This window comes from Rhopalosiphum padi, chromosome 2 (genome assembly GCF_020882245.1).
Source record: "Rhopalosiphum padi isolate XX-2018 chromosome 2, ASM2088224v1, whole genome shotgun sequence".
In the NCBI taxonomy this organism is placed as follows: domain Eukaryota; kingdom Metazoa; phylum Arthropoda; class Insecta; order Hemiptera; family Aphididae; genus Rhopalosiphum; species Rhopalosiphum padi.
The window spans coordinates 61,772,082-61,799,664 of NC_083598.1; the positions used below are offsets into that span (position 1 = coordinate 61,772,082).

A 27,583-nucleotide genomic window follows, 5' to 3' on the forward strand; every position below is an offset into this window, starting at 1 on the left:
TGGTCCTATTATATTGGTTATTATCCAAGCATAGTTGTCTTATACAAAATTAAATATAAACAATAGTAAAGAATATTCATACTGATTCTACCAAACAGTTGTCGTTGTCGACAAAAATAGGTACTGAAAGTATAGTAGTGATTATTTCCACAGATACTGCCTAATAGACGGGTGAATAAGACCATAATATAGTCTAACAACGATTTTATAAAATAGTTAAATGACGTTATAAAAGGTGCAACTAAAAATACGTGTGACAACGCTCGAAATAACAAACACTATTAAAAGCATTGTCGACACTAAACTCTACCAATTAACTGGGTTTTATTTTACTCACATTGATGATTTCAGGCTCCAAAGTCTCGTCTAATTTGAGCGTTTGGATAAAAAAAAAAAAGTAACGAAACTCATACTGCTTTATAATCGCTTTTGATTGTACGTTGTCATTAAATAGATTATTGTAATTGAAAGTGTTAAATTGTAAAATTCAATTATAAATCATTATTAAATTTGTAGACATTTTTCATTATAATTAATATTTAAAATCATAAATATTTTGTATTTTGTTTTTCTTCAATAAAACTTAATATTTATATAAAATATGCCATTTTTATCATCATATTTATTTTTAGATTCTGAGCAGAGCGTTAATGGTTATACAATAATTATTCATATTTTATTTTTATTATTATTTATATTTGTGTGTTATCCCATTTTGAAGCAATAAAAAGATTTTAATCTTAAACTTTAATGTAACTTAGGGTAGAAAACACAATTTTGTTAGTATCAAATCTGGTTTGAGACTTAGTAGTAATTAAAAAATTAACCGTGAAAAAATAAATAAATATAGAAACAGTAATATTGCGCATAACAGTTTCTAATTTATTTAAATTAAAAAATTAATACTTAACCGTAGATACTTAACATTTTTATCATATTATATTAATATAAAGCAGCTATAAGAAATTTAAAAAAAATTGATTTAATTTTTTGTTTTTGATTATCTATAACAATATTTGAAATGTTCTACTATTTTTTCCGTCCGTTTTGTTGTATTATTTTTTTATTAGTTAAACAATTTAATACAATACAAAATTTATTTTAAATTTATTCGTCAGAGTTGAATTTTTTTTTCTGACTATGATTTTTTGGTTGGATAATTTGATAATTGAGTACAGGGTTCAATTAAGTGTTGTTCTTATGCTATTTAACATAATCGGAAATATATTTGTTAATTTTTTTATAGATATTTAAAGTTTATATGTGTTGATAAAATTGATTACTTATTAAACGAAAATTGATTTTTCCTTAATCGGTTATTTTGTTGCAATTGTTAAAATATTAATCGCAGGGACTTGAAATATTTTGCCATCATCATTCATCGTATTAAGTATATAAGTATATTTATTAGAATATATAAATATTCATTTTTTTTAAACATATTATTATGATATTATCATTGTATTATACATATTAATTAAAACGCATTTACATTATGATTTTAGCTAAAATCAATTTAGGATAATACCAAATTTCTGAAACGTTAAGCACCAAAATCAATAGTTTTTATAGTATTATTAATAGTAAAATTAACATATTATTTTCCTTAAGGAACATCTTTAAATATTAAATTACACTTAATCGACTATGTTTAATCAGTTTTTCGTCGATCTGTAATGCCTTATTTAACAATAAGAAATTTTTTTCTATCCGTCGAATACATATCGGATAAATAATAAAAATAATAAAATCAATTAAAAACCAGTACAACTTCTATAAACATAAAATTATTAATTATTACATTGTTTTTGTGTAAGTTTTAGTAGCGTTTATTTGTAGAATTGTAATCTGAGTGTAGAATTTATTTCGAACCCATGACTCGTAGATGTATAATATATAATTGCCTATTTCAAATAAATTGACAAATAAGAAAAAAATAAATACTCTTCTATGTCACTGTGGTTTGGCGAATAACGTGTTTGAGCATTTGTTAGTTCAATACATGTTTCTCGAAGCCCCGAGGGATTTTCACCAACAGGAGGGCTTTATAACCAGACGTCGCACAGTACGCTTCAATATGTTTTCTATATAACCAACAGGAAACCAAGTAAATACCTTTATATTACGTGAAATTATTAAATCATTCAACACCACTATAATAATTCCATAATATCATATAAATTATAAAATAAATTTACCAGGCTTTAGGAACAACAACAATAATATAATGTACCTATATATTGCAATTGAAGAGATTTGGTGAGTTTGATGGCATAATGTGTCGGCATATCCATTGTAAATACAATAACTTGACTTCACCGAAAACGAATTTTTTTACCTTAAAGCTATTAGAATATAATACAACATCGCAATACGTATGCACTATTGTTCAGTCATAATTATTGTTTAATGTAAGCAAAAATATTTTAAGAAAGCATAACATTATAGATTTAAACTTATCTGTGACATGCATCAACTATCGGTATAAAGAAGTGATAATATGTTGATGTCATTAGTATCTAGTCTAAGAAATATGTTGGGCACCGGGCAGCCATAAATAAGTCATAACCCATAGCACTATATCCAAAATTTTAGCTGAATTATCAATACTTAAATTTAACTCACAGTTATCTTTAAAAATTGAGTTTACTACAAAAAAGATTGAACTATTTATTATATTAATTAACATTTTAATTATTTATGTTATTTACCTTGTGTATAATTAATTATAAAAACCGTCGTTTAAATTTCAATTGTGATACCCTAAAAATTATACACGAACCTATTATACATAATTTAACTGCTTCTATTTAAATGATAACAATTATTATATTGTTAAAAAAAAAAACAATTTTAAGTAAAATCTTATTAAATAAAAAGTGAAATTAAAATGTATTATACAAACAAAAATATAATATATTTAGAAAACTTAATATATTATATTATATAATATTATGAAAAATTAAAAATAATTTGTTCGTAACATTATGAATGAAAATTATCTTTTTTAAGCTTATTCTAGGCCATTTAGGGCAATTGCCGCTTCTTTTAATATCTTCCTCTACGTTTCTCTATGTGTTGCTAGTTCTTTTCAATTCAATACTCCCAATAACTTAAGTCTAGTCACCGTTGTCTTGACCTTTCACTCAGTCGACTTTTATTAGATTTCTATTTCGTGGCAGTCCGTATGAGTTCGCCTTTTACTCTTCAAACATGTCCAACCTATTTTGGTCTTTAACTATTGTGTGTGACAATTATATCAGCATCGTTGGATAAATCAATAAGTTCTCTGTTTGATCATATTTCGTAACCACCTTCTTAATTTCTCTATAGCTCAAATACCTTTCGCAGGATTTTTATTTCTAAAATCATTAATTTGTTTTAATCCTACTTGGTAGATGTCCATAATCCACAAGCATAAATTACAACCAGTCTAATGAGGGTCTTGTATAATCTAATTTTTGCTCTTCTCGATGGCTTTTTATTCTTAAATAATTGGACTAATTTAAAAATTGGACTTGTTTCCCGCTGTGATTCTGCTATGTATTTCTGCAAATAGTATACTGTCAAAATTTATATTTTTTACCTTTCGGCAACTGGCGGCATCGAAATATAAGCCCTGACAACCAATATTTAAATAATATGTTTTGCATATATTATTATAGACATATGAAGAAAAAACTTTAATAAATTTCCCACATATCAAACAAATTTTACTTCTAAGCCAGTGTGAACACAACTACTCCCAAATTTTAGTAGTTAACGCCTACTACTATCAATGGACCTATGACGCTTTTTCTAGTTCCAGAGCGCCGGAGCTGAAGTCTCGCGTACTTTACCGGGATGAGTCGATTTTCATCACTAGTATCCCGTGTCTCACTGGGCTTAGTAAATCATTGTGAACAATATTTATATGACTACCTCCGATGTTTAGAATAAAACTAATAATATACTTAAAAAATGATTACAATAAAATAAAAACGCAGATGAAATAATCGACAGATATAACAGCTATTATAATATATGTACATAAAACTCGTTATTGATAGTAAATTATGTTTTAAATAAGCAGTATAGTATTTATAATAAAGAGTACACCAATCAAATATAATTTTGGTCGATGAAAAATGCTAACGACATGGTACCACATTAAAATGTATACATAAATTATAATTTTATATTTAAATTATTTAAAATAAATAAGTTTCATTTCATATTATGTATTATTGCTAATATTATATTAAACAATCGTCAACTTATACATATATGTTTAGAACTAGGTACTTACATTTTGTATCAGAATATCAGATGAGCGAGTTTCCATTATTTATTATCATTACCTATGGGGAATAATGAATAATAACTACGTATATTGGTTAAAAAAAAATACTAAAAAATAATTAATAATCAGTAAAATTATTTGTTTAAGCTATTATTTTTTTAATACTATAAATATGTGTATTATAGTTAAATGTTTATTTTATTGTTAATATTCAATAATGATCATTATATTTGTTTTGTTATTACACTTGTGTCCACATAAATTTGTATCATTCTTCATTGAGATCAAACGTATATTTTGAGATTTTTTTTTAAATATTTATAGTTCTTTGTCAACATTTAAATCTTTATTTAAAATATATAACAAACATTATATTACAGACTTATATTATACAGAAATTTACTCTCATAGTCTCATGGCTTTCATTTTATATAATTTAAAATTATTGAAATTAATAAAATGTAGCACAACTTTTTAATAACCCCCTATTTTATGTATAATATCCGATTTATTTTATAATTATATTCTAGAATGATTTTTATTTTATAAATACAATACTTTTATAATAATTTTTAAATTTAAAAATATAAAATAATTCATTTCCTATCTAATTTTAAAATTTGACCCAATTTTAACTATTATTATCAATCATCTATTATAAAAGAAAATATTTTTTTTTAATATAATAACATTCAATTTGTTTGTTTATTATAAAATAAATATTAATAATATTATATTTCAGTATTTTATATCATATTATATACTTCTGCTTACTATTGGTTTTGTCAATAACATCGTTTAAAATGTTCTGTAATACTGATTTAAAAATAAAGTACGCTGTAATAGTAAAATACTAGTTCTCACAATTATATAAGCTATTATAACATTTATTTATATACTTAAATGTTATTTGTATTACTTATTTTAAATGTTATATTATTTTACCTTATTTTTACCACTAACTAGTAGTATTTATAACGGATACTTACCCCATACTTCCGTTTAATTGTTTCTTTTATAATGACATGATATAAAATACGAACGAAACAATCTACGAGAATACTTTAAATAATAATATAATATTTGAAGTACTTAATAAAGTTTTAATAAAATAATATAAATATTAAATCAACAAAGTTAGCTTAAGAAAATAATCGTATTTATATAGGTATTTTTGAGAAACATTATTATGTTTATGAATAATTGAATCTGATCTTGTAATACTTAAAATTATTATTGGTTTAATGTAATTTTTACATTAACCCAGTAATAGTTATTTTATACTCATCTATATTAATGTTTTAACTACTGTATATTTATTAGAGTGCTGCTGTATTGGCTGTAACCAACGTTTCTCAATACATGGATGATACGGCAATAAGAAGAATGGTACTTCCCAAACTCAAAATGGTGTACGAAACCAATCCCAACGATTTGAAAATTGTTTTAAACATATTGGCTTGTCTGGAAATAATATTGCATAGACTTGAAAAACAACAAATCATCGAGGATGTTTTGCCGCTGATTTGGATAGTAAACCAGACAGATCCTGAAGTGATAGCAAGAATAGCAGGTATGAAAATTACTACAATCATTACTAAATCATCAAAACTAAATGATAAATTATTCAATTATATTACGTTTCTTGTATTTTATACGCACAGTTATGTATAATTATATACCTACGTATAATATTATATTAATATTATTATTTTCTGAATAACCCCCTGCCAAAAAATATAGATTCCTAGAATCCGATTTCAGCACCACTTACTGGGTCTAATAGTGAATACTAACTACCCAGAAGCTTATTCAAGTCTCAAACGCACTAAAAAAATGTCATCAATGTATTTCCAAATGTTTAGGTAGAGTTTAGTAAGTAAGTTACTAGGTATAGAAGAATTATAAATATAAACACTAATTATTAAAAAAATACTTTAAAAAATAAATTAATAAATGAATAAGTAATAAAGATTAATATCTAATAAAAAATGATAAACTCGTTTATTTCAAAAAAACAATTTTAGATACATAAAAGTAGTGGATGATTATTGATGCTTTTAGATCTAGTTACTAATATATATTAAACATTTTGATTGAACGTATGTTTACCAAAATTCACAATTTCATAAACAACAGAAGAGAAAGAAAATCATCTCTCATCTACATTACCCAACAGAATTTTACTATAAAATAATACATTACAGTACCAGGACCGCTCATTTATTATAATACATAATATACAATTTCTATGTAGGTAATACGAGTATTAGTAATAGGCTATTACACTAATTTCTTTGCACCGTATGACACAATCACAGATATTATATATTTTATTATTATTGGTGTAATGGTGTATAAATATTTTAAATTATAACTCACAACTTTATTCTTGTTTATTTTTTTTTTAAATATCAATAACTCTACATAAATAGTTTTATGGTATATTTTGTAAAATATAAAAATTATTTATATTCTATAATAAATAATAATACACTGATAAAAATTATGTTATCCGTACTTATTGTCTTATTGTCTTCGTTAATCCTATAATTCCAAATATTGTATATTTATTTTTATGAAAATTGCGTTGTTAATTAATTGTTAAAACAAAGTATATTAATTTAATTATACATTCTATTAAAAACGCACTCGTTTTTCTCATTTTATATTAATGATTTTGTAAATTGATGTTGAAAGCTATTGCCACCAAGATCGAATATAAACGGTTTTTTATTTTTTCGAACAAAGAATAATTACAACGGCGCGTCCTTATATATCTTACACCTAAGTATCCGGGATGCTTCTTTATCAATCTATTATTCGAGTTTATTTCACTATAAAAATGATCATATAAAAATAAAATAAAATAATAATATAATTTATTAAAAATATGTTTTATATTAAAAAATATTCAAACTTCATTATTTGATTGAATAAAGCTAAATATGAATTATGTAAGGTAATTTTATTTACATTTTTAAATATATATATAAATATGATTAAACTTTTCTACCAATTACTTATAAACAACACTATTCATAACAATATAAAATGTTACCTACCTAAATTAAAAATTGTATTATTTATTTCATAGTTACTATACGTTTTACAATTATTTACCATACACATATTGAAAACGATTTTTGTTTTATCTTTTGATATTTTCACCTCTTTGAAAATAGACTACCTATATTATGATTTAAAATGTGATTCACTGAAATTATATACATATTTTTGATACCTATACAAAATACGAATGATACAACAATTTAATTTAAGTACCCGATCTATGTAGTAGTAGGCGTGCGAATCATGTTTAATGGAGTAGACAGCAATTCAATGGTTATATTTTGACACATAATTTTCATATCTCACATTCTGTCTTCCTACTTTAGACATATTATATTATCTAGTTGCTTCAACGTTAGTTCATTTTTCCTATGATATACCATTATCAATATTGTTTCATAACATTTCAATATGTTTTCTGTCACATTATCTCACTTTAACATAATACGAATCGTGTAAGTATCAAAATTATGATCACTGTACGAATATACTTCTCAAAATAAACTTAAATTTATTAAAAATATAAAATTGAAATTTATGATGTATTATAAATATAAATTTATTCTTTGTATTATTGATCAGGTCCAATATCGGATACACCTATACCTATAGTATAATATATAACTTACCACGTTCATAATTTTAAGACATGGTAGGTATACGAAATATAATGCAATTATTAACGTAAAAAATATAAAATAATGTGAACAACACTTAAAAAAATATGGATTATTATTTAGAGTGAATGCGTAGCAGAATAATACATATATTTATGTCTGTCATATGATTTTAATCTCAACTACTCAACCCAATTCCATTTTATTGATTTTAAATATTTTGTTTCGCGGATAAAACCGTAATATAACACTTATAATTGCATTTTATGTGAATGTAAACAATAAAAGCCTATGGTATTTACAGTTATATACAGTATGATTTTGCGTGACAAGAAATATGGTTTATCTGTAAATATGATAGCCACGAAAATAATGCCAACGTTAATTCCACACACAATGAATCCGGGTTTGAATTTAGAACAATTTCAAACCCTTATTGAAGTTTTACAAGACATGCTGGAACAAATTGACAGGTAAATAATGAATATTACGTGTTTTGTAGTTTTTAGTCAAGATTTAAGTTATTACTAAGCTCTTGTTATAAAACTATTTAAACAATGTCTATATTTTGATTTTATATTAATAAATGAAAATTAAAACTATGTTTTCTATTTAGATTATTTTCTTTTCCTTTAATTTTTAATTTGTTTTATTAGTATAGAAGGTGTAACAAGACTATTTGACAAACTTCCATTATTACAAATGTTACTATATTTGTTAAATAGTCCTGTTACACCCTGTATATTACGCTCTATACCTATACAACTGTTTGAACTATAAAAATAAAATGTAATAACAATCGTTTTAGAAACCAAAGGAATAAACTGAAATTGGATACAATATCCATGCAGAGTCCAGACAGACACAGGCCATTAAGACATTTATACAGTTCTGACAATATGCATGCGCAAAACTTCAACATACCAAATTTAAAAATTGAAACGCGCAAAACGTCAAGTGCTGAAGATATGGTTAGAAAAAATTCAGCGGGTAAGTTAAAAATAATAAAATACAATAAAGTATTAAATTAAATAAAAAATAGATTGAATGTTATTAAAAACTAATGAAAACGTATAAAAATAATATCATAACGTAATGGTTCTTGATTATGATAGTTTCTGTAACATTTGTCTCTTGTGTGCATCAACATTTTTAAACTAAATTGAGGCTTAAACGTAGGTTTTGATACACCCGGTTTTTGTTCTCAATAAGACTCAAATAATAGAGCATTGAATGAGAAAATGTCAAGTGAACCAAAATTATATCTAATTTTCTCGCAATGAAAAATCTATCCGACTGTAATGACGTCTGCTTTAATCATTTCAACGTGATAGCATGCCAACATAATATTAAATCTAGCTTTCTTAATACAAACCAAGTTGTTCCAAGAAAATTGCCCACCTCTTTTCGCGTCCATCACATACTCGTACTTAAGTTAATTTTCTTTTTCTGTTTCTTTTATTGGCTGTAAAAATGTAATCATCGTAATATTTTTAAAGCTGCGCAGATAATCTGGATAGACAGACTAGTCTCAATAGTATCTGCTCATTATCACAATGCTATAGTAAAATCTTTTCTGAAATAAAAAGTCTAGAAGTCGGGTTTATTTTACTTCATAACATCGTGTCACAAAACAATCGTATATGAAGAATAATATTCTTTAAGTCATCAGATATTATGTTTTAATACTCAGAGACAAAAATTATTATTAAAGCAACTGAAAATCACTTGGCTTGGATATTTTTCTTTTGCTACCTTTTCCCCCTTAATGTTATATTAGTTTAATCCTTTAATAATAAAAACCGAATATATTATTTAATAAGCAGTAAGATACTGTCTGTTACCTATACTCATTACTCATATAGTATTTTACCAGTGAAATTGTATAATAAGGTTCATGATAGAGTGCCGGATTTAAATAATTAAAACTATTTGGGTATATCACCACTGAATTTCATGAAAATATTTATATTTTCTTTGTTTTGACTTTTTTTTTCTGGTTAATTGTTTATTATACAGGGGTATATGAATTTCACCGTTATAGTGCCATTTTTAATTAAACTCGACTGGTACGAATACTTTACCTGTAAAAACAAAAAAAAACTTCTACGGTGATAATTTTAATTTTGCTGGTAAAATTTATGATTAGAATAAACCATTTAGAATACTGTAGTTTACAGTACCATCTAAAATTAATTAGCTGTAATATTCAATTTTAAAATACTAATTAAGTGATGATGAAATTTTATCTGAGCTGCAGTATAATATCGCTTATTTTTTTAAATATATATATTTTTTTAGTTTGTTGAAAGTTTGAAAGTAATCAATTATTGCTCAATCATAGTTATGTATTTTATTAGCTCATACAATTAAAATAAATTTAAAAAAAATCTGTTTAATCTATTTGGAAATAATCAGTTTTATTTAGGTATAAACATAATCAAGTATTAATTAATGTATTAGCTGCTTTTGTTAAAAGTACGAACATTTCTTGTATTATAGTTTCTGGAAGTTGATGTTTATTTGTGCTTTAGTTTATTGTTGGCATTCGAGAATACCTATGTATTTGACTGTGACGAGTGTAACAGCATAAGTTAAGAATAGATAATGTATCTACCTTTGACCCGAGTTGTATGTTTTGGAAGTCTGGCCTAAACGAAAGTTAATAATATAACCTTGTATATTTTGAAAATGTTGACTGGCTTGGGTCATAGTAGAATTGACTGTTTGATATTTAAGTTTTATTTTTTCTTATAAATGAAGTATTGGTTTTTTCGTTCAATAATATGATTAACTTATTAGTTATTAGTTGTATTTATATTTTATAAATCTTCATTCGATGTACAGAAGCGTATAAAACTGTAGCTTTTTGGCTTTTTAGCCAGCCTTTTTCATTTTCTATTATCATGACATTACTAGAAATCCATTTAAAAATTAGTGAGTTATCCGATATTTGTGATAATTTAGTTTATTGATATTTTAACTTTAATTGGTTACGATGTGTTTAAATTGTGTATGACGATTATAGATGTTCTACGCTATGACGTAGTTAAGATAGGTTTAGGGTTTCACTGGTGTTACTGGGTATACTGTAACCCAAACCTCACGAATGTCACATTAGTGGTAAACGGCCACTACGATTACCACTAGTAAAGGTATTAGTCGACTATCATTTTACGAACCTTAAGTAAGTCCATTAAGAAACCAGTGGTAAAAATTTAATATTTGCACTCCACTATAATTTGGCCAAGTATCTATGAAATTAAAACACTAAATATAAGTAAGCATTCATATTTTTTATATAATTATATTTAAATTGTTTACCTACTGAGAAACAGTTATAATTATGATTAATTGAATTAAAGATATCAATGTCCGGCCCTGACGACCTATGTCAACAGCAAGTTAAATAACATTTACTATATAAAATAATTTAACCCAAAAATGTCAACAACATGTCACACCCACATATTATTTTGCCTTGTATACGACCGCGGGTATATAATTATAGCCCATAGAATTTTCATAAATATAAACTTAAGCCAATAATTGTAAAACTAACATTTGGTTTAATTAATTGTATTTCATTTTAAAGAAGACTTAAGACCATAACTGTTGAAAAGACTTACAAAAAATATATATAATTATCATAATAATAAATCGACAACCACCTTTGGTTTCTGTGCCCTGCAACAGGTAGCTGGTGGTTTGGCGGTTCACCTTCCGGTTCCGATAGCAACTTCTTGCGCGTAGTCAGTTCGTTTCCGAATCGCCGACTGTCTGACAACATGTTGAACACGCCGAAAATTCGTGTGGCACCGTCGTGTGCCTCTTCGCCAGGAAGCACGCCCGTTGGCACCGGACTGCCAATCCGGAGACACTCGAACGTTGAGCGCCGTGGGTCCACCATCAACCTGTCACCACCATCGGTAATTATTATTGTTATTTTTATTTTTAGTAGTTAGTTGTAGAAATTGCATTATATTAATCATATTTTATTTTGCGCAATTATAATATTATATGATACAATTATCAACTACGATAAAAAAAATTGTGGAAAATAACAGTATATAGTGCGCACCTTATACATTATTATACGATGCATAATCGTATTATTATGACATTATCATTAGTTTTTATTACATAATTATGTTACTGTTAAATTATATATTATTATTATTATTATTATATTATCATGACTTGTGTGTATTTATTTCGATTCTGTGCAAGTAGCTTGTCTTCGTATTTTATACATACTAATAGACATGACGTACTGTATAGAATTACGGACCGTTGTAATATACAAACGAACCAATAACGCTGTGAGTTATTACTATATATAATATATAGCATATTGTGCTGGCCTTAACGTTTCCACCAGCCCGTAAAATGATGATATTATTTCGATATAATATTATATTTTCGTCGTCTCGACATTTTTTTGTTTTTATGACGCTTGCTGTGGATGATATTATGTGTCAGGAGCTTTTAAATTGATTTTTTGCGCAGGGCTATCAGTACTTCAGACCGATTAACGGACACGATGGGTCCACATTGTCGGTGCCATCATCGACGTATGTAAGTCATTATAACGAATGAGAAAGCCGATGAGTGTTGCATTAAACGGTGTCCGCTGTCAGTGTATACTTTATTTTGAACGCCACGCCTATGTGCGTTCGCTCAGCATGATTAAAATTGATATTTCTTTTTTATAATTTGTTTAATTTATATTGTGAGATTGAGAAACATGTGAGATAAATGGCGGATGGTCCAAAGTATCAACTATCGACATTGCTGTCGTGATATTTAAATTCCATATAATTTTATTCTTTCATCAGTAATTCGTAATAATTATTGGTATTATTTCTATTTCTCATAACATTGTTTGTAAAATGATAATAGTGTTATCAAAATAATTACAATTACAAATTGAAAACTATGTATACAACAAGCAGACTTACAGCTTATATTTAGATTACTAGAGCGTGGATTTAAAATCTCCAAAAAAAAGGAAACATGATATATAACAATACATTTTACCTATGCAGTAATAATATTTTAAAATTTAAAAAAACCGTAGTAAAAATTGTTTTTTTAATAATATACGAGTATTAGTATTTATTAATAATAATGGTTACAAATATGTTTAATATATTTGTATTATATGCATGTTTTCGTTTAGAAGCCGCAATTCCAAAATAAAATGACCAATTTAATATATCTACATACATCTAATCTAATATTATATAATATACTTGCATATGACAATACAATTTCGTTTGTGCAACTACCACGTAATAAAAATAAAATAATACAACGAAGCAAAATAAATAATATTTAATTTTTTTTTCCTAATACTTTTTTTTTATTTTTAGGAAGGGAAATTTCAGTTAAATTCTTGTTAAATTAAATTTATTCTTAAGGAATTTATAAAATTATTACAAAATTGCGAAAATAAAGGTTTTGTTTTGTACTTGGAAATTAACGTTTTAGCTAGGGCATTTGGAAAAAAAATATAATTTGCATTAAATTCACGCTCTACCTTATACCTTCATTTAATTTTTTTTTTTTTTTTTACATTGAAGAGAAAAATAATAAATTTTCAACTACATACAATTAAAAAAGTATCTACCAGCATTTAATTTTTTGAAAAAAAATATATAATGTATATTATTTAGAAAAATTATCCAGGAATTATATTGATATTTTCTTACTGCAAATTAAATTTTACTTCCAATGTAATATTTTGAAGAGATTTTTCCAAAAATATTTCTGTACAATAAAAGTATTAGTTTTTAACTATAAATATTATACTTAATCATTATAACGTATAAAAATATTGAAAAAAGTAAGTAGTAAGTAATATAGTTATCATCCGTCATTTACCTTAATTAAATGGAGGGTAGAATGCTGAAGAATTTAATCAAACACTATTTTGATATGCCACACTATTCACTTAAAAAATCCACGTTCGGTCGTTTGTTTTTCTTTTATTTTACAATATATTTTTTTATTTTTATTTTTTTGTTTTTCGCTTTTGACGTTAGTTAGAACTTACCGGTAATAAGTACGTACAACTTAATTACACTGGTTTTTTTTTCTATTTTTAATTCGATGTACTGCTTTTTGCCAGTTGTACGTACTAAGTAAAAATAATAATTTTTCATTGGAGTTCAATGATTACGTCGGAAGATATGAAATGACATTTTATAAAAAATGTTTTCAAGAAAATAATATAATATATCTGTGAAACATTCAAGAACTATCGTGTTTCGAAGAAATGTTTTCCTATTGTATTTTTGGTCTTTTCATTTAAAAAAAAAATGATAAGTTCCTTTAAATATTATTGCTTTGTATTGATTTTTATATTATTGGTAAGAAGCTTTTTGCGCTTATCATTATACATATTTAACTTATTTAAGTTTTTTGTTTTATATAATTTAAAATGTTAATCTATTGGCTAATATTTAATACATACTAGTACATATTGTTATTCAAATCTATAATACTATGTCCATTGTCCACACATTCAATATTTTTTCATTCATAATATATTATTATATACAAAATACAAATTTAAAATCAAAAACCAATTTTTAATAGTATTCCATTGTGTATCTCATACAGTGAAATATTGTTGGATTTAGAATTTGGGGGTCCCAGGTCTAAACAGATTCTAGACAGCTAGATCTAATACATTTGTCTTTGTTATATCTTCAAAATGTCTTCTTGCTATACAATAAATATTATGTAAAAAAAAATCAAATATTCACATTGGTTATTACAAATAAATAAAAGAAGTGGGCTTTTTTTATATTATTTATTGTTATCAACATTTAAATATAATTTAAATTTAAAACATTTTTAATCATTTTTGGTAAAAAAAAAACCAAGATAATTTTATAGGGACTTCTAAAAAATTGGAGCCCGGGAATTTACTATTAATATCTTCCATCATATCCAGTTTTGGTCTAAATTACCAAAATAATAATAATTGAGTGCTAATGTGTTATACATTTAAATAACCTTGTATGTACCTATAATACAATACAATTTATTTTATTCAGTTACTGTAATAATTATTAATAGTGCTATAAATAAATTCCATGGAACGTTTACATTCTTTAATTAAATTAATGCATTTTACGACTGATATTTATAAAATGTTCTTTAAGTCTGTCAATCCAGAAATACCAGAAACCTATTATTATATAATATCAAAATAACTATTCAATATACATACAAACATATTATTCTCATTCTGGTAACAGAAATTGATTAACGAATGTAAGCAATTTAATTAACACGATAAACAACAGCTTGCAGCGTTACAGGTTCATAAAGCGGTTTATAATATAATATTCAAATTGCAATAATAAATAAATTATTGTGTATTATTTAAAATGTTATTTTTTATCAACAATATAATATTAATTATAATTTATTCATAGATACTAGTCTTACCAATCCTATAGTTATTTTATTTTTCTTCTATAACATTATCTTAGATTTAACTAAAAATTAAATTTGAATTGTAATTATTATAATATAATATTATTATACTGCATTTCATATTTTAATTATAAATTGAAAAAAAAATCTAAATTATGTTATACGATAAGTATAGCAGGTAGGTTTATGATTATTCTTTATAAATTCAATATGTTGATTATACGATTTTAAATTAAATTAAACTAAGATAAATAAGCTCAAATAATAAAATGTATGATAAACGTTTATTTTTATAATAATATTATGAACCCTATATTATTATTTATTCATTGAAGATAATAATTTATTTAATATTTAAAAAACAAGAAGATCAAACTTTTTTATCTATATTTTAACTATTTTAAATATTATAAGCAAATAGTATAAATTAAAATGCAGCACTTTAAAACTTGAATTTGTAATTCAAAATACTAAATTAAATACAATAATGTTATAATATATCATTGTATTTTATACATAAGTAATATTTATTTAATTTTTAAAAATTATTAATACTTACATTTTCAGTTCAGTGAATATTACTAGATACAAAAAGTGATGTACGTCAATACATTTTCCGTATACCAGCTGCAATTTAAATATTTCTGATTGTCTTATATTATACTATATTTACTCAATATTTTCTATACAAACATATTATGTGTTGAAAAGAGTCAATTATACATTAAACATTTAAATGTAAACAATACAAATTATTAAATATTTCCATGATAATTTTAAGCACGCAAACATTTTTTTTTTTTAGTAATACAATAAATATTTATTTTGGGACAAACTATTTTATTACGTTATTATTATTATTATATCCATACATGCAATAAGTATAATGTCCTTTTATAACATTTTGACAACTATTTATGCTTTTTCGAATTTCTAAAAAATAGAAATACAGAACTTAGAAAATCAAAAGACAATAGTCCCTATTTTAATAAAATATTAAAATCACCAATGTATTAATATTGCCAGTATGTAACGCCGTGTTACACTTTAACAGTAATGTAAAATACTATTATATTATTTTACAACAAAATATATTTCTATGATAAATTATTTAATCATAACAATATTAATAATGCTTTTAAATTATTATTACAATTTTGAGTTATTTTTTATATTTTGTTTTACTGTTTGATTGCAACTTACGCGGAGTACAGCTTGCACGGAGCATGATTGTGAGTATTATTAAGTTGATTTTCATTAAAATAATTAAACGCATCACTAAAAAAAGTAATCTGCTTTAAGATTCATTTATGAAATACTTTTTTATAATAATCAATGGGTAAATTACTAACTGCGAGTTAGTCGTAATGAAATATTTTCAGCGTCGTATTGACTTAATTTTATGATTCTAAGTAGAACAGGTACTATTTGTTTTCACTATAAGTTTTCCAACGGAAAGCTCTTTAAATTTAGTTTTAAAAAGGTCAAAAAGTTTTTGCAAAACCTTCATGACTTGTAAACTGAATACATACTATGATACTTTAAAAAAAGGTATTTTACTGAATTTCCTGGTGTTTTTTTATAAAATGGAAAGAAAAAAATATCTATTCAACTCTAGGGAAATGAGAGCAAGTGGCAAATTAACAAAAACCTAATCACTTTTCAGTAAGCCCAGTTCCATACACAATCATTAAATATAGTTAAACTAAAAATAATAATAAAAGAAGAGCAATTTATTTTTCATAAATATATATTATTTATAATAATATATATTTTAATCTATATAAATATATTTATATACATTTACTTTGTTCTTAAATAAATTCCAATATATAAATGATAAAAGTATGTCCTTGATGATTTCTAACTTATAATACCTACTTCTATGTAATATAATATACAATTTATAATTTTTAATTTTTTTTTCAGCTTATATATTAGTTTTTTTGTCGTTTTAATCGTTTTAATATATAATAAATAAGTATTTAGCCATAAATTACTTAATACTTAAAGTTTTATATCCACATTAATTGTCTCTTTAGTTAAAATTTGAAGACTTTTTTAGTTGTAACAGTAAAATATGTATTATAATACAATATATATAAGTAGAAGTAGTAATATTGTATATTTTTAATTATTGTAAGTATAAAAAGCATAGTTTTATTTTGATAAAATAGACTACCTAATGTAAATTTTTCTAATCATCGCCAATGCACTTTTTTACAAAAAAAAAATCACCGCAAGCTCTCCACCTCTCATCTAACAAACTCTGTTGTTGTTACTACTTACTAATCAGTGAATGTCTAAAAAAATTTAAATATTTATTTATATCTAACCTTATTTTTAATTTCATAATTTAAAGTAGTGTCAATGAATGTTCTCTTCTTTCACGTCGCCACGTTCAGTTAAATTTTATCATATTTATTTATTATTTTTTTTTTTTTTTAGGTATTTACCCTAAATAAAAAATTAAATTACTTTATAAAATTAAATTGAAAATACTAAGATATATTTTATAATTTATTTTTCAAACATAAAAATGACAGTTTATAAGCTAAATAATTTAAAAATAAATAGTAGATTGTTCATTATTATTTTCAAATTGTTTAAATAAAATTTAAACAGTATAATCGATAAGAAATATGTATAATATGTACTATGTAGGTATGTTTATTTTTAGTTTTTACTTACAAATATAAGAATAAATGTGAAGTAATCTTGCATTCTTAAGTCTGTAAAATAAGTTGTCATCATATCATATTATTAATTAAAAAAGTTGACAATTCAAATTCAGCATATTATTGTCATATTGGTTAATGCGACGTAACATATTAAATATATTTCATCACCATTTAGGTTTTATTATGCTAAAATTATGCATTATACGATAAAGCAGAGTACTTACAAATCACATAAACTATAATAATATTATAACTATGTAGGTACTTACTTAATTACGCCGTTAAATTATCAAAAACGTAAACAAAGCATATTATATGTTATTAAAAAAGTATGAAATTTTGTTGAATTATAAATAGTATTTTTCTTCATCTAAATGTTATTATTATTAAATAGTTATAACAGTAACATTCATATTGATCAAATCTTAAATATGTATAGTAAATAAACTTAAAATAATGTTTAAAATACTATGTTTATGTTTATGTAAGTCAGTTTGTATGTGACGTTTAAGTCAAAAAGGTTTTGTGAAAAAGTTTAAACATTAATTTTATATCTTGGGGAATTGGGAAATCTAGAATGTAATGAAATTACAAACACCTAATAACCGTAGTCCATAAACCACCATAGTACTGTGTAACGGACCTCAAAGAATTCGATAACAAAACACAATGTTTAGCCCAGCAGGCTTCCGAGTTATTTACGGGTATAAACGTTAAGTTGCCTTCAATAATAGTTTTCCCTGGTCAAAGATCATTTTTCACACCAAATGGAATTCAATTTAAATTGACAATTATATGTTTTTCTACGTTTTTATATAATATATTACATATACAATATAGTAGTATACTGTACTTTAAATTATATTATATATGTACCCTATTCCAATGAATGAATGTGTGATAAATTGTATAAATACCTGACATTAGAATTTTCTTAGAATCACTGCCGCCAATGTATGAATTTAAATTAAATTTATTATTTTAATGATATTTAAGGTATTTAGATAAAATTCAAAATCATATAATTTACATTGGTACGCGTTACTTTTTAAAATATTTTGAAAAGTATACTTTATAAGGTTAAAAGTCACAAAACTAATAGGTTTTAATGTAGGTACCTAATTCAAATAAAAACTATCATAATAACATTATTAATTTCATACTATTACGTGTTGGTAATTGTTACAATTCAGCTTGCGTCTTTATTACATAATTAACATAGGTGTTAACTTAAACTCTCCAGAATAATTAAAAACAATTTAATTTTATGTGTGACAACATTTTATTTTTAAATAGTTATTAATAGTAGGTAGGTACTATTTATTAAGAAAAATAACATATGTTTATTTATATTTATCGTTAAACACATAATGTATAGACTTCCTAAACGTTAGTAAACAATTAAAGCTTTATTATGATAAATTCAACACAACATTTTACACTTAAAATTACATTTAAAAAAGAAAATGGAGAATGGCATTTGGGGCGACCATTTCTGTTCTACTTACCAGTAGTCTAAAATTGCTCATGAATTCATTTAAATTTATCTAGTGAATGAATAAATTAAAAATGAAAAAAAAAATAAACTATGAAAATGTTTTATATTTAAATACAAAAATAATTAAATTTTTTAACTATAATGAGAGATACAGTTAAAAGGATAAAAAAAACAAATGGTATATTTATTATTAATATATTATAAATTTATACATTATATATTTTGAATATTATTTCAATAAAAATTGATTAATTAATAACCAATGTGAGATATAACTATTAATAATATAAACTTTTATTATCTGTTCTTTTTTAGTGAAATTTACATTTATCTAATATGGACCTAGAATATTCCAGTCTGAATTTATTAACTCTTTGAGCAGAATTTACAATCCCAAAATCGCCTATTGATTTGATTAGTGTTTATAATTATAAAATTGTTGAAATTACAATTATAAAATAAATATCTATTCAAGGTAGAAATAATAATGTACCTAATATTAAGCATTTTAAATAATTTTAACTAATAAATACATTAAATGTAATGTGTTGAACTTATTTACATGTTGATACTAATAAAAATGATTTAGGTTGTGTTGTGTCATTTATAAATCAAATAAATAAATATAAACAATAAACTCGCGATCACAGATTTTAGACAGTTCAAAATAAACTACTTTTCACTAGAAACAAATCACGCGCACCTACGCGTTCAAAAGGTAAATCACTATGCATCCAATAAATCTTTTCGGTACCAATGTAGGTTATGTTTTATCGTACATCAGGTATAAATCACAATTTTTATACTAAAGGCAGGCATACATTTTTTAGAACTACTAACAGGTCAAATACTCAAATATTATTAAAAAAAAATATAGTCAATGTACATTTAAAATTTAAATAATCATATTTGATGGTAATGCGTACAATATTATAATATTTTAATTATTATTTAAATATAATATATATATATTCTTTCATAGATTTTTGTTTTAAATGTCTTATATAAAATTGAATGAATGAAATATAAGTTTTAGATTGATATAAATATTTAACAGTCTTTCCAAAAGAAATTTAAAAAATGTATTACCCTAGTATTAATTGCAAGTTGAAGGGCTTTTTAATTTATTCATATTAATATTATTTTTTAACGGAAAACCAATCATGCTGTTCAGTACAGCGTACTAAATTTGTGTGTGTGTGTGTATGTGTGTATGATTGCGTGTAGTATATGTATGCCAGAACATTGAGTAAATACTAAAACGAGTGATGTTTTACGATTTTTAAGGGTGGTAGCATGCCGAACACGAGCAGCAGCGTACCATACTTGCTTAGCTCCAGTATGAACAGCATCCGGTCCAGGAGGCAAAGTACGTGTTCACAAAATTCTAGTACTGGCATTCTGCAGCAACTTGGTTCCGGTGTAGTGAAACAGTTATCAACTTTGCAAAATCCGGTAAGCATATCATCATAATATATGCTAGTATTATAGTAGTGTTGCCTTTGATATACTTAAAATATTATTATATCTCTAGTATAAGTTGTCGAAATGAAAACAGTGTTAGTAATTTTAACATAACATTAAATACGCTCTGATAGGCCGTAGCGCGATATGTGTTCGTATTAAATTAATTATTAGGTAAAACATATTATTATAACGTATTATATCTACCACCTCCTTAATAAGTCATTTATTAAACGAATACCAAACGATCTTATCCTTACTATTGTTTTATACTCGGCTTTATATAAAAGCTATAGATTTGTATGTACTAGTGTAGTAGTGCACTAATATTGATTATATATAAATAGTCTATATATCTATATTTACTATATATAACCAATGATACTACTATAGGTACCTACTATTTATCTATAAAGGTTAAATTATACAATATGTTTTAGATATTTACAACGAGCTAGATACATAACTAGATAAGTTTATTATAAATAATATATTTTGGTAAAGACATTATTTGAATATTTTAAAATTCAGTGCCTGAAAAATACATAATATTATGTAATTATGTATTTGTCATGATTTCTGTTTACATCACGATTCTATAATATAATATAACTTGATTTAAATTCAAAATGTATTTATATTGTGTTATTCGATTAACTTTATGATTATTATTGCTTTAATGATATTTTCCCTTCAAAATTCACACAGTGCCTATGTCCAATCTAAATATAATTATATAATGTAATATTTATGCGACACGCAACTCGGTTTAATAGGAAAATTGTGTGACTTGTTCCAAAATAGGAAGCAACCCTTTTCATTGAATAAGTATCTATTGTTAATATATTATTCATTAAAAAATGTATATTATGTATATGTGCCTGCGCGTAAATAAATGAAATGTGTGATTAATATTTAGTACCTAGGCTGTATACTAGGTATTATATTTGTCCGCACTATAATTATCGTTTATTATTAACTTTGGTACAATTTGAATTTCTTTGGTTTGATCTTCAAATCAACAATTAGATATTATTTATTAATACGGTATAGCGGTATTAATATTTAAAAATTTCAATTCATTTTTTGAACCAGTTAGATTCAAAAACTGAATAATTCACAATATTATTAGTTTTTACTATTTATTTGTAATTTGCTATAATACTATTAAGATTTACGTTAAACTGTGTTAAAAATTATTAATTTACTATTTTATTGTTATTACAGTATCAACTATTTAGTGGCAACAAGTGAACAGTCGTACTCTGCTGACAAATACCACTGTTATTACTACACAATAATATTACCTATTGCTTAAATTTTACTGAACGGTCCGACGTCCCGTTAAAGTCTATATTTTATGTACATCTATTTTGTCAAATACGAAACTATATGAGCAAATATTTTACATCTACCAACAACATAATATTATGAGCAATACGGCCAGAAATCGTCAACAATTATTATAACTACTTTATCAATGTCGTAATTTTTAAGTTTCATTATTATATACATAATTTATTCTTGTTCATTAAGTGTGATTTGTTTGTTGTTATTTTTTTCGGTTTCTTCGACGAACCGTATAAAGGTTTGTTATATTATATTGTATATATTATACAGTGTGTTCAAGCTAAGGGTTACTTCCCTAGATATTTTAGCTGGATGGTCATGATACACATTTAGATAAAGACAATTTCAAATTTTTAAACATTTTGGTACACGCATGCGCAATACATTTTACCTATTTATTTAACTTTACCTATTTATTTTTAATTATATCTAATATAACCTTCAGTCAATTTTTAATGTAAAGCAATGCCTAGTTGTTATAAAAAAAAACAAGACTGCCTAAATATGGTTTCAAAAATAGAAGGTTTTACTTATAAAAATAAATGTTATTGCGCATGTGCGTTTTAGGAGAGTTGAAAATTTGAAATATTTCTATAAAAGTATCTATTAGTTTTTTTACTTTTTAGCAAAGTACCGATTAAATTCAACGTTATCATAGAAATATCCCATTTATATCTGAAAAAGGTATTACGCTAGTTACCGTTTTGACAAAACTACAATAGAAAAATATTGTTTTCATCCTCGTATTAAATACTGTCCATAGTTTACTTTAGTTTCTTGTTATATTTTTAAATATTTATCATATTTATTGTTAATAATTACTATAAATTATTAGCATTTAATATTTACATACTTCAGGAATACACAAATTCCTAATGGGTCACCCTTTCCATCAAATGACTTGGATCACACTGTATAGTAAGTACAAATAGTACGATTATGTGTAAAGATTTATGCTAATTTGAATAATTCTTATGTCAAGTACCTATAATAATATAACCAATACACAATTACAATATTTAAATATTTGATATTATATAATTGTGAATATTATATTTTAAGAAAGATAAAAATACGTTTGCATATCCCATATAAAATAACTTTCACGACTTATTAAATACTTTTCTTTCGTTTAGTTTTATTGTCTTGTTGTCATTATTATGTATAACGGTATAATAACTTGCAGACTATCACTTAGTTTTTACACATATCTTCATTTAATAATTTAATACTTTTTGCTCAATGCATTTTTCTATCATAATTATTTAATATAGATATCAATTAAAATATATTTATATATTCAGATTTCAGGTACATGCACATATTAAGTATCTATATGTATTTATTCATTTTTAGTCTACTTAAAAGTAGGTACTATTGAACATAAAAATGACAATCAGTAGCTTACTAGCTTCTTTTAAAAATCTGCATCTTATCTTGTCATGTATAGACAATCTAAATTTTATAAATGTGTTAATGTGATATAACTTAGAAATCATGATAAAAATCATATATAATATTATTATAGTATCAAATATAAAATTATTTGTTTAAGTATTTATTTGTGGATTGTTTGAATTATATTTTTGTTTAAAATCATAATACTATTATTGTAATAATGACCATTGTTAGTATATTATGTAGGTACATAGAACTGATACAAAATTATAATAATAAAGCTAATGATAAATCAACTACATTATACGTAAATATTTATTTTTGGGCTGAATAAATTACTGGATGTGTTCATTTTTTTCTATTTAGAGTTTAGATTCTAACTGTATATTTATATATAATATATGTAGGTATATACTATTCTCAGTTAATATTTGAAATTTGAATTAAATTTGATGTAACATAAAATCAAGGGAGAAATATTAATTATTCCTACGTAGAACAATAATTTGTTACTTTTACAACACAGTTAGATAGATACTTATTGGTGGAGGAATAAAAGTTCTTACATCTAAAAAAAGTGGAAATTATTGCACTTTTATTTTTAAGTTATTACAATATTTTTATTTCTCTTAATGCAAAACGCAATAATATTACAAATGTAGATACCTATCTAATATTATTACCTATGTAAGTAAATAATATTATTATTTTAAATTATTAAATATAAATATCTTTATCATATTACATATTATAATATACCTACCTATATTATGGGTTTTACATGTACCTATAAATATATAATTACCTAATAAGTAAAAATTCAACGATAAAGGCTGGTACCGAATTGGTTCCCGAGCTCCAACCCCACATCCCGAATTGGTTCCTGTTTGAAAAAGGTATTTTATTAAGTTAAGCCGAATTGGTTCCCGTTTAATTACGCACATTTTCCTTCTCAATTTTACAAGCTTAGGACTGTCAACTTAAAAGTAGGCTTGGTTAAAAATGTGCGTTAATGTGTGTTATAAAAAAAAAGATAGAATATATACAATTTTAAATCGTTGATTTGGAAGTCAACTATAGTCTTATTAATATAATCAGTCATACAATTTTCCAAGTACTTGTTGTTTTTTTGTTGTTTGCTAGTTAGTTTTCTAGTATTATTACTTCGAAATTTTATGTAATTTAATGTTTGAATGCTATTTAAAGTTTCCATAAAATAAAATATATTAGGATGGGCACTTGTAAATTCTTTATTCAGCTTTGAATGGAACGATTCGCAACAATTTGTAGTAAATTAAAAATTACCTGTACGCAAACGGGAACCAATTCGGCTCAACTTAATAAAATACCTTTTTCAAACGGGAACCAATTCGGCCAAACGGGAACCAATTTGGTTACTCCCACGATAAAAACAGAAACCATTTTTTTTTAACTACCTACCTAATTGTATGTTTAAATTGCTAAGTTGCTAATAAAAAATTCTTTGATTAAAATAAGGAAAGAATAAACGCCAACATTTATGTTTTTTAGAGGTTAAAAAATAGAATGTTTATTCTTAGATTTGTATTTTACTTTATCCAAAAATACTTCAGGAGTAAAGACATAACATATCTAACACATATAACATATTGGGCATAAATATAATTATTTGTACAATACATTGCTACATGCATTGTTTATTATCATTTTGAACAGTACATTATTCAACAATGCATCGTTCTATGTACCTGTAGGATATATAGCTATTATTTTATGTACCTACCTACCTACCTACCTATTATTGATTTTCTAATATTATATTAAAGTTTATTATCGCTGTCTAATATGGATGCATGATATTATAGTCGTTTTCATTATAGTTACCTGCACGTACATCTACATACGATAGATATATAATTTGATTTTCTGATTATACAATATCGGATGAAACTATTTAGAATAATTTAATGTGAATAGTATCATTTATCAATAACTGTCACTGTGGACTGTGGCACTATACTTTTACCAGCGAGATAATAAGTACCTACCTACGTCGGATTTATACATTATACTTTTAATATTGACTTTGAAACAATTTATAGTAACTGTATCAATACTCAATAGTATAATGGAAATACCCCACACCTCCTCACTAATATCAATATATACAGGGGACGCCGTTTATAAGACTCACGGATATAACGTTTAGTCGCTTATTAGACTTAACATCGTCTGAAACAATCTGGACGTATCCAAATACATTATAAAAAAATTCGGTTAATCACTTTATTTATAAGACTTAAATTTCGTAAAAAATATACATTTTTGTTTAAAATTTAGAAATAAATTGGTTTTTAAAAATTACATATTTTTTGGGTTATTTCTGGTTTCAATTCATGCTTTATAACGTGTGTATTTACAACAAATTTTATCGCATTTCACATTTTTTGCAATTATTGTTATTATAATATTAGTACGAGAAATATATTTTCGAAATATTAATACTCAAAACAAACCAAAATTACAATTTTTTTTTTTCATAAATAATAAATACATCATACATCTTTTATAATTTTTTATTAATATGTAATAATTTTTATAATATTTATACCTATGTATTATAATTTAAATTTTTTTATCAGAATTTTTAAATTTATTCAATAATAGTCAATAGATATGCAATATGTAATATTATATGTATTAAAGTAAATTAAAATTAAAGCAAAATATATAGTAAAATAAAATTCATAAATATGTAATTCAATTTTTTCCCCACTTCGCCTATAACATTCATTCGGTTATAAGACTCACTTCGTGCTGGTCCCAAAGTGAATCTTATAAACGGCGTCCACTGTATTACCTCCAATACACGTTAACTATACTAAATAACCAACTAATAATTACCAACTAAAAAGAAAACCTTTTAAATACGCATTACTAACTACATAATATATACTTTAAAATCATTAATTTATAATACAATAAATATTTTATTATTTTAGTAAAATAAACCTATTTTGATTAGCAAATATATTAAAAATGTTCTCAATACTGATATTGATATCTTTTTCAATGTATAATATTGATGAGTTATTACATTTTTCAATCCGTCGCTACTATAGTAGGTATAATATGTTGTAATAATATTATTATATTGATTAAATTTCGGGGAAAAAAATATTTTGTAAAGTTCCAAGATTTTGGCAGTTGTTGTAAAATAAGTCCGACGTCCGGCCGGCTAAGCCCCCCCCCCCCCAATCACCGCCTATGACCTAGACACAAGTAGGTACTAGGTATTCTCAGATCTCAGTTGTGTCACTTCCATATTTTTTAGAGGCATCGTTTGTTGATTTATTGGAATATTATCCTGCAATTTTTTTGAATACTTAATATTTTTATATCACTGCCTCCGACAACGTGCACAATAGAAAGATCGTTCAGTACACTAAGACGAGTAAAAACGTGGCTTTGCTCGACTACAGAAGCAGTTGTGTATGATGAGCCTTCATCGTGAAAGAGTTAACGCAAACAAGGATACTTTCATTCAGGATTTCATTAATATGTTTGGAATAAGACGAAGAAATTTGCAGTTCTTATTTACTGATACCGTCATACCGAATAATAGGTATACTTAATTAAATTATTTAATTTCTATTTTTTTATATACTTATTAAAATTATTATTACTTAACCTAACTTAGGATGATTTAAGTGTTTAACACATTATACTTTATACACATAATAATTTAGTGATTTTTTATAATTGGGAGAATATTATTTTTTTCTAGTCG

General features: G+C 24.5%; 1 protein-coding gene across 4 annotated transcripts in view; it reads left to right on the top strand.

The window, feature by feature from the left end:
• LOC132920517 (SCY1-like protein 2) overlaps positions 1 to 25,652 on the top strand; it is a 158,165-nt gene extending 132,513 nt beyond the window's left edge. The window contains exons 11-18 of one of the 4 annotated variants that reach the window (XM_060982969.1): positions 5,606 to 5,855; positions 8,276 to 8,444; positions 8,780 to 8,961; positions 11,668 to 11,900; positions 12,481 to 12,549; positions 16,638 to 16,655; positions 20,890 to 21,057; positions 22,294 to 25,652. In XM_060982969.1, coding sequence (XP_060838952.1) covers positions 5,606 to 5,855; positions 8,276 to 8,444; positions 8,780 to 8,961; positions 11,668 to 11,900; positions 12,481 to 12,549; positions 16,638 to 16,655; positions 20,890 to 21,057; positions 22,294 to 22,320 — 1,116 coding nt within the window. In that variant the 3' untranslated portion in view covers positions 22,321 to 25,652. The remainder of the gene's footprint in view (positions 1 to 5,605; positions 5,856 to 8,275; positions 8,445 to 8,779; positions 8,962 to 11,667; positions 11,901 to 12,480; positions 12,550 to 16,637; positions 16,656 to 20,889; positions 21,058 to 22,293) is intronic. The other 3 variants (XM_060982970.1, XM_060982972.1, XM_060982973.1) reach the window with 3 other exon arrangements.
• The last annotated feature ends 1,931 nt before the right edge of the window (positions 25,653 to 27,583 follow it).